The sequence below is a fragment of the Silurus meridionalis genome, chromosome 26, assembly GCF_014805685.1.
Source record: "Silurus meridionalis isolate SWU-2019-XX chromosome 26, ASM1480568v1, whole genome shotgun sequence".
NCBI lineage: Eukaryota > Metazoa > Chordata > Actinopteri > Siluriformes > Siluridae > Silurus > Silurus meridionalis.
Window position 1 is genome coordinate 11,266,594 of NC_060909.1, and position 10,456 is coordinate 11,277,049.

General features: G+C 34.8%; 1 protein-coding gene across 1 annotated transcript in view; it reads right to left on the reverse strand.

Moving 5' to 3' along the window:
- Positions 1-10,235, reverse strand: part of slc7a10a (solute carrier family 7 member 10a) — a 30,283-nt gene extending 20,048 nt beyond the window's left edge. Inside the window, 3 exon segments of the mRNA XM_046840421.1 lie at positions 1,485-1,689; positions 9,848-9,945; positions 9,947-10,235. Coding sequence (XP_046696377.1) covers positions 1,485-1,689; positions 9,848-9,945; positions 9,947-9,990 — 347 coding nt within the window. The 5' untranslated portion in view covers positions 9,991-10,235.
- Positions 10,236-10,456: the final 221 nt, after the last annotated feature.

Below are 10,456 nucleotides of genomic sequence, written 5' to 3' on the forward strand. Positions count from 1 at the left end.
AACAGGAAGATACCTTTCAACTGACATTTAAACCTGATGATTGTCTGCAAATCAGTGAACTCGTAGCAGTATTAAAATAGCAGTATTGTGCATCACATTAGATAAAGTGTTACTTTAGGACTTTTGTACAATATACAGCAGCAATAGTGTGTGTAACATATGGGGATATCTGTTCTTGCAATGTAGTACTTATAGATATAAAGCAGAACATAGAATTAAGGTCAGTTGTCAGTTGTTGATGAGGGTGATTGCCTGTTCCTGTGCCTGGCAGTTTAGGTGAGCAAAGTTCTATAGCACCTGTCATAAGAGAGGGGTTAAAAGAAACTGTGTCCCGGGTGTGAAGGGGCAGGGGAGCACTGCTGTTCTTACTGTTGCTGCAGTCTGCTCCTGTCCTGTTTTGTGGCTGCTGCAAATGGATGTGCACAGGACTAAGTGGAACCTTAGCTGATACCACTAAGATGCCACTTTTTACTTTATTACCTTTTAATTTGTAATATCTTTATTTCTCATAAATGTCATGTGCATGCTGTTCCTCCCTACTTTGAAGTGAAGCTGCCTTAAAAAGAATCGTGAGACCACAACAGTAACCCCCACAGTTTTTACAAAGGTTTCCACAGAGTACTAAGAAAACTCCCACATTAAAAAAGGTATGATGTGCAAGAGAATGAAACATTGAATTGCTTCATGACTGAAATATACTTTTCAAGATTATATACTTAAATACATTATAACACACTTTTGTACTTTTACTCAAATAGACATTTAAATGGTGAACTGTTATTTTTGTTTTGTTATTACTTTTATTGAAGTAATAATTAAGCAGGTGATTTGTACTAAAAGTTCTTCATGCACCACTGACTTAACAGCCATGTGACTTGATTGTCACGTTGTCCAAAATCTTGCTTTTCTAATAATTAATGAAAAAGCAATGTGCAGATTGCTGCAAGATTCTAAAGATTGTTGCCAGAAAAGTAAAGATTAAATTAGGAGACTAAAAGAAACGGTTAAATTTTTAACCTTGAGGAATGAATAATAATCCAGAGAACATGACATGTTGTAGTTGAAACATTCATTAATGCAAATGTTTTAAGTATTTCTCCATACACCTGATGGCTACGAACTTAGAAGTGCTTTTGTCATGTACATCTCTGAGGGTGGACGAAATTGGCGAAAATATTGTGACAATATTAGGTGAAATTTCTACCAAATATGAATTAAAATTATTCACCTGCTTTTTATATGTACATGTATATATATATATATATAAAATTGCTTTGCTGAATGCTGTGCATCTTTATTTAACATTCAGTGAGCTGTATGCAGAAGTTAAATTTGCTTTTATTTTGTTATTCTTAATGCTGCTGTAACATAATTTAGCCCAAAAAATAACCCAATTATTTAAGCCCAAACTAACACACCATCTCATACTGTATATAAAGTCTCTACACCAAAAACAAAAAACAAACACAGAAAAATCCCCATACCCCACCAGTCCTCCAAAGATTTCTGTCACGTAGGAGTAATCTCCCCCAGATTTAGGGATGGTGACACCCAGTTCAGCGTAGCACAATGACCCCAGAGCGCAAATGCCACCACCGAGGACCCAGACGATAAGTGAGAGGCCCACACTGCCGGCATGCTCCAGAACCCCCTTTGGAGAGATGAAAATACCTGAGCCAATGATGTTACCTGCACAAAACAAGAGAGTAAACATAAATATTTATACTCTGACATTTAAAAAGGTTTAACTTTTGGTCTTATTAAAGTATGTGCTATAGTAAAGGTGGATGACATGACATAAAATTTTTAAGAAAAACATAAATTTGTATAAAGAAGTGAGAAATACAGCTGCAGCTGATTTCTTTGTCACCTGGTGATCTATGAAACCTGGTGACAGTGATAGTCATGCCAAGTGATTTTGTCACCGAGATCTGATAGTTTTCCACACATATGTAACAGTAATTGAACAGATGCATGTGAAATTCAGTCACTGATAGAATGAATAGGATTATTCACTTATAAACTTTTTTTATACAATGCTACTAAATAAACTAAAAGTAAGAACAAACATTAGTAGTGGCAAAGTATATGATTTTTGAATTACATTTTTTTGTTAACTGTGTTTGGCATATCTGATATATTCAATTCATTTTTATTTGTATAGCGCTTTTAACAATGAACATTGTCTCAAAGCAGCTTTACACAGATAAAGTGATCTTTTAATCAACGCCAACCGTGAGGTAATGTTGTTTTATTCAATAAAACAACATTACGCTCATCTCATGACTCATTCATTGTATTCAGAGTTGAGTGAAGTGTGAGAATCAATATTAAAACCACAGATATTACGATGAGGGCCGGTATTTGAGTATATTGGAGGTGTGTCTCCATTTTTACTGACTCTACTCTACTGAGGTGCAATTTTAAATCCAACAACACTGTCTACACTGAAATGTACATTCAGATATAAATTCACTCAAAAAAATGCTGTGTTGGATTGGAGTCGATGCTTATGCAGAAAAAGACACTTCTATTGAAGAAAATCCAACTTTAGCAATGGTGTAAAAAAAACAACACAGAAATATAACATTGTGTGTTTGTTTGATGTTTCCAACAACATCTGGAATTCTGTAGAAGCAAGTACCTTGTGAATGTACATATCACTGACTTAAAGGACCATTAATTCACTAAACAGGTCAAGTCTTCTATTCAGTCCGGTCTTTGAGACATCTCGAAGTTTGAAAAACTTTAGATAAACATGAAAAATATCAAAGCCAACAGAATGATGTGTTGAAATCAGGATTAAAGTCCATTGTGAAGTAAACCCTGAACTCCAATCGAACCCATTAGAAGGAGAATGAGTGTGTGAGATCTTCTGTCTGATAATGTCTCTGGCCAAGAATGATTTATGGCTCAACTTCATATAACATCATATGCTTGGAGGTTTATATATCTGTAATGAGTTGAACAGAATTTTCTGATAAACGCAAAATATAAAACACTAGGATTACACCAGTCACATTTCACAAGTAGTACTAAATGATTTTACTGTAGTTTAAGTTTCTTCTAAACCTATACACTGAAATTCTTTTTACGTTTTTTCAACTGACCCTGAATCAAAGGAGGGAAAACTGATATATACTCTATGGTTTGAATCAGAGGCAATAAATTTCAGAATACAGCTGAAAATCAAGTTAAACAAATCTGTGAGTAGAAATGATAAAAATCACAGCAGAACATGGAGTCACGCTCCTCATGAATGTTTAGATCATTATATAAATAGCTAGTTTTAAAAGTTTTTTTAATTTTCTTTTATTATTATTATTTCTCCACGTGACCACGTGATCAAGTGATGTTTCTGAAGGGCATAGTCATTATTTCATTCAGCCTTTATGCTGTGGAAGAGGGCATACTGGGAGTAAATAGGATAAATGTGATTAGTCAAAAACACTTTGAATTAAGATTCAGTGCACGCAAATAAATTCAAATGAATTAAAATAAATTGCAGGACATAACAGAGTTGTATTTTCTTTCCTTTTTAATTTGTTCTGTCTGTATATAAATTATATAAAATAATAATCTCAGAGACGCTGAAAACAAGTAAACAATTGCTGACAGCAGTACATTAAAAGTTGCACAAGTCAGCATAAAACGTGCAAGCTTTAGCCCTTGTTTATCAAGATAATAAATTTACAACAAGGCACCGGCGAGGCAGATTCCTGGTGTCAAGCAGCAAAATATATTATGGAAATTGACAGACATCACATGCTGCAAAGAGTCAACTGGCTTCTTTCAGGAAGAAATCAGGGATCTTCCTCCTGCTGTGCTTCTTGTCTCTTTTCTATCTCAGACTTTTATTAATCTTTCCAATGGCCTTTGATACACAGAACTCAGAAGCTACTCAGTAAAAAAGAAAAATACCACTTACCACATCCTGTCTGTGCTACAGTGGGGGGCACGGTAAAGAGCTGAGCATGAGTGAATGGATGTAAACATCACAGAGAGAAATTCAATACTGCATTAGATGATCTCAGCAATACTGCTCAGAGATGGAGCTGCTGATAAACTATTAAGGAGGGAAAGATGGACAGATGGATGGTTGGATGATAGAATAAATGAAGAAATATAAGAACAAACAAATAAAGAGATGTAATGCTGCATGACTGAATGAATGCAAAGATGGGTAGAAGAATGGATTGGTGGTAGGTTGGTTTAGCAGACTGATGAAAGATTGACAGAAGGATAAGCAGATAATAGAGAGATTGATGGATGGATAAACAAGTTAACTGAGAATTAGTGAGTGGGTGAATAAAAGGATACTTGAATGAACAAATGAACAGACAAAAAAACAAACAAATGAATAAACAAATTACTGGACGGAATAAATTATAGGATCAAATGGAAAATATATAGATGGACGGATTGATGCTTTTTAATGGATGAAATGCTTAAGAATGGATTGACAAATTACTGGATACATATAAATGAAACAATGAATGAAGACAAACGTAGACAGTTGAACAGATACATGAATTGATGGAAAAAATAAATAATTGATGAATGAATGGTTGGATGATGGACAGATCCACGAACCCAAATCTTTTTTAATTCTAGTATAGTGTACAGTAATATACATTCCATGGTATGCACAGTTTATTTTAGAAAGTTTTTCAGTATTTTACTGGTCAATTAATAAAATAACTTTTATATGTTAAGTCTATGAAAAAGTGAATCTTTGTAATCCTTTGACCTCAGATAAAATTTGTGAAAGGTTTTAGAGGCAGAGCAGTCAGATGGGTAATTCATATGGGTGTAACAGTGGCAGTATGTGCAGAACCTCTGAGTTCCCTCCGAAACGTATTAATGGCAGAACTTTAGTTTGTTTAGTCTCCGCATTGCACTTTCAGTGCATTTTTTATTATTATTATTATTCAACTTGAAAACAAGCTAGCAGCTAACGCTAACGCTGTGGATTCTTTAGCATTTTATGTCCAGCTTCAAGAATTTAAAGTTCAAGAGACATTAAAGTTGAAGTCTGCTGAAATAAGTAGAACCGTAGATCATATGTTTAGAAAATTTTATGTTAAATGTAAAACACCCCCACGCAAATACACCTAACAAACACATCTTTATTACCCAAATGGGGTCTAACCAATGTAAACTATTTAATTTAATTGTATTTAATCAGTTTAATTTGTGACATCTGAATTATTTACTCTATTTAATATAAAACAATAGTGTATTGCATTGATTAGATTTATACTATTTTATTTGTATTAAATATTAGATAAATATTATTTTATATAATTTAACCAAGCATGCATTTTATTTCAAATTATTTAAAAATTGTCAAATGATCACAAATGTTAAAAATAATAAACTGCGTTATTAACAACCAGCAATTTTATGTTTTGCATTTCTTCCCCCTAACCGGAATGAAAATTAACCGAGGCGTGACTTAAAAACCGAGGCACGATTTTGTGTACCGTTACACCAAAGTTGAATTTATAGTGCTACACTTGTTTACGATTACAACTTATCACACTGTAATAGATGTGCAATAGATGTGTGCTCAACTAACCAATACAGATCTATAATGAGCTTAATAAAAATCTTTGATTAAAGATTATAGTCAGCTAATTAAGCTATAGTAAATCAGGTACATTAGTACAAAACATTAGTAGCTTTTCAATGGCATTGCCATTTTCCTGTTGGTGGATTTTACATGGGTGTAGTAGCAGAGCTTACACTCTGATATTAAATAATAAAACATTGAATTACTTCAGTGCCAGAACTTTGTTAAAGGCATAATTTGTGTGCTGATAACATCAGCATGTCACAATAAAACCAGGCAAGAGCAATTTTTGTCTGTAAACAAACAAACACCAAAAAGCTGGCTATGATCCTATTCAATGAGCTGCTTCCTTTTTATAATCTTTTGCCCCTTTGCTTTTAAAATTATTCATCCATATGTTTTCTGAATAGATCTTCAAACATTCCTCATTCCTGAAAACCTTTGATTAATATCAACAGTCTACTACAATGGCTCAGCACCACTTTAAGCTCTCACTGGACTGCTCAAAAAGAATGGAACTGTTATGAATGTACATTCAGTGCCACCCAGATAAAGATGGGTTTCCCTCATAGTTTCTTCCTTATGCCATCTCAGGGAGTTTTTCCTTGCCACAGTTGCCACTGGCTCACTCATTAGGGATAAACTAAGAGGTGGTGGCTCAGTGGTTAATGCATTGAACCTTGGAACGGAAGGTCACAGATTCAAATGCTGCCACTGCTGGGCCCTTGAGGAAGGCCCTTAACCCTTCCCTGCTCAGTTGTAAGTCGCTCTGGATAAGGGCATCTGCCAAATGCCGTAAATGTAAATGAACTTTCAATTATAAGAAACAAACTTATTGGCACTAAACTTTTATATTAACTACATTTATACAATGTTATAACTGCCTTATCTCTGTAAAACTGCTTTGAAACAATGTACATTGTTAAAAGCACTAAAGAAATAAAAATGATTTGAACTGAATAGATAGTAGTCAAGATTTTAGATTTTTTTTTACAAGTAGCTTTGACATTTAAAATATGAAAACAAACCAAAAAAAGTTTAAAAACACATGTATTAATCCCTAATAAATTAATCCTTTTTATTCATGGTATTCCAACAAATCCCTTTAACTGATTTTGGGAAAAAGTTGACATTTATAGGTTCTCATTTAAAAAAAAAAAATGCTGAAAAGGCTTTGCAACCGTTTTGACTAGTGTGAAACCTATATCTTATCAATGGATTGTTTGTAGGACAGCATGCCCTTTCACATGATAGGGGTTACACAAACAACTGTACATGTGTAGACATTGGTGCATTTGTGTATGTGTATAATGTGCATAGGGAAATACCCTGCACTCAAAAAATGTCACACGTATCTTTCCTTTTTCAGAGGAAATCGATGTTTGGGTGTGGGAGGAAACAGTAAGAATGTAAACACTGAACTAAAGTACAAAAAGCTAAACTGTTTATATCATCTTTATATGCCATGGTCTTGTTTTTAACCCTTTCATGTGTAATGTTCACACTAAGGGAGTGTTGTTTTTAGGAAAACCTGTTATTCGCCTCTAAGTCCCTCAAGATATTTACTGTAATTACTCTCGTGAGAATTTGTCATTTTCAATGCAACATGTCTCTGGTATCTTATATGGTCTACACAAAATCCAAAATAATAAAAAAGTGTAATATTATATGTCAGGCTCCAATAAACTCAATAGTTACTGAAGATTGTCTCCCGTCTAACGTATGCAAATATTGCTTTTTTCTGAAAATTCTTTTTATATTATAATCTTTTTTCTGTTTTTGTTTTTTTTATTATTTTAAACTTTACATTTTTAGTCTACATAAAGCAATTCTGTGTGTGGTTGTGTTAGTGGCAATTAAAATATTGATTTTACATACAAGTTCCCTTATGGCATTCCTACCCAAAAAACACATAATACACATAAAATTCTTGTGATATTGTATATTAGGTCAGTTTTAAAAGTTAAAAGAAGTTAGAAATGTTTTGAAATCCCTTAACTATGTGCATGAGTCATGCATCAGAAAGTCTTAACACAGATAATGGTTGCCGTAACTGATTATTTTTTATTTCCATCAGCTCTGAGCCATTAATTATTCTCTAATTAAATGACCTGTTAATTTCAGGGTCAGACATGTGCCTGATCTGTTGTCCTTTTCTTGCTTGTACAGGTGACTAGCCTGCTCTAAACTTGTGATGCTTCTCTGACAAACGACATCCTTCCACTTCTCAGCCTTCTGACACATTAAGACTCACTCTTTCCTGGTTATTTATACCGAACCATTTAGAAGCATTTGTAGTAACTCAACATCTCCATTACGTTCATTCATCCTTGATTTCTTCCAGCCAACAGTTCTTTCTTTGGAAAATAAAGACGCAGAACAGGAAGGAAGCATTTGCTTGGACGGTTTCTAGTGAACATGTAAGATTTGTATAGAATTAATGTGTCTCTCATTTCTGGCACTCAGCCATAAATTCAGAGGCTTTCTTTCACTTAAATGGACCTCAGCATGTTGACCTGCAGACCTGTGGATAGTCCATCAAATGCGGAGCAATTCAGATCAGGCATGGAAAACCCTGACATGAAGCCTCCTGGGAATTTAAATAAGGAACCATACTGTTTACTAACAGTGCATAGGCTGTACTAAATGTACCTATAATTCTGTTTCTTCTCTCAGTCTAATTAAGCCAAAGCATAAAATCAGGAAGCTATGTTTGGTGTTGGACAAAACAAAACGCCATATCTAGCTGGGTAAAGCTCGCTAAGTAAATAGAACTTTATTTGACTAGCATGAAAACATCCTACATTTTCACAAGGTGTTACAAGATACAGCACCTGTGATACGTTTTCATGAAGGTCATTCAATCGCCGCCCTGTAACATTAACCCTTTGAGTACCTCAGCAGATTTCACTTTTAAATGCATATAATTAGATTTGTTACATTTTATATCAATTTAACAATTTATATTACATGTTGTGTTCATATAGTACTTTTGATTAAGACTAGATTTTTTGTTTTATAAAGAATGCAAATTCACGAACCTATTTATCGAAGCCTTATCAGCAAAAAAAATTACAGTACCTTTAAATCCTTTTTTCTATCCATTTAAGTGACAGCTCACATGTAATGTCTTGCCTTAAAAAAATGATCTAATGATATATAATATAAAAAAATCTGATGATTTATAATGTTTACCAAGATGAAATAAACAGCTTTTATTTCGGATCCTGAAGTGATTTATATTTGAGAGAGCTCAGAAGCTTGAACTCTGTCGTTTGTTGAATTGGGGCCAGTAGCAACAGATGAAATAGAGAACGCTATGATGTGTTTTATGATGTTCCCTATTTTGCAATGTTCCACGCAAGTGCCAAGAGATGTACTCTTTAAGATGCTACTAAACCGTAACCTTTTTAGTTAACAGGTCTTTCATTTACTCATTGAAGAGTCTATTGGTACAAAGGTGTTCACCTCAGTTCCACACAAGACAGCAGGAAATTTAATACTTTGTTATTATGATGTTGTAACACCGTGTATTTATGCATAACAAACTGTTTATGTGTATCTTATTAGTATCAACCACCATGCAGTATAACAAAGAAAAAGATGAAGAGAGCACGTGTAGTCATACTACGTGTCTATGCACGTGCTGTTACGAGTTCACTTCCTCAGTAGTTGTAAAAATATATAATAGTAATCCTAATAACAAACAATAGAGTTTCGGTGATTGGACCGAAGGATTTTGTTAAAGCTCAAGGCCACTAGAAATTGATTTGTCCTGCATTGGTAGTGTAAGTGAACCTTTTTCTGCCAGGGTTGAGAGGAGACGTGGCGCGTGCACAAAAGTGCATTGAAGCCACGTAGGCGCTCTAGTTCAAGTACAACTTCCTAATGATGCAATACTGCTTAAGGATGAGAGAATGAGAGTGAGAGAGAGAAAGAGAGAGAGAGAGAGAGAGAGAGAGATGTTTAATTATGTTTAAATCAAGTTTTTTTCCTTCACAAAAAATAGTGCTTCTATATGTATAATAAGTATTATACTGTAACTATCTAAAAGCATGCACGAGCTTTAATGTGCATATGAATAAGACGCCTTTTCAGTTTAAGTGTGAACATGAAAAGTGTACAGATTCTTTTTTTCCTGTCTCAGATTGAACACGTTGTGAATCGAAAGTAACTAACAAACAAACATACAAACAAAAACAGGGAATTAAACTTCACTTGGGGAACGCGCGCGCACTCAAACGCCGAAGCGAGCACGAGGAAAGGACGTACCTATAATAATAGCGCACGCGCTCATCAAACCGATTTCCTTCTTCAGTGTCACGCGGTCCTTCGAGCCGCTTTTTGTCCGCTCCCGGATCCGCGACCGCGTCGCTTCTCGTACAGTTCCTCCGGGTCGCCTCGGTCCCGTCCATCCCGAACACTGTGTTTTTTTTTTATTAAAACATGCCCGAGTTCGGTCTCATATAGCGGGCGGATGTGCGGCGCGCTGGGCGCATGCGCAAAAGAACGAAAAAAAAGACCGACTCTTGAACGCGCGCCAAGTCGTTCATCCTGAAGAGCGCGCGCGCGTTAACCTGACACCTGGAGAACACCTGTCTGCTCCGAGCACAAAGAAACCGGAAATGACGACGCGCACCGAACGGATTTGTTCGTTAAAAAAAAAAAAAGTTTATTACATTTATTATTATTATTTTTTTTTACAATATACGCAAAACCAACTTTACGGGGATTAGCTGGATGCCAACAAGTCGTCAAATGACGTCATGGACAATATTCACTGATCTGCAGGATGTTTTCTTCACAGCTTTATTGAAATAAAATAATTTATTAAAATGTAAATAATAGATTCATAAAATATTATTTATATAAGTTTATAAA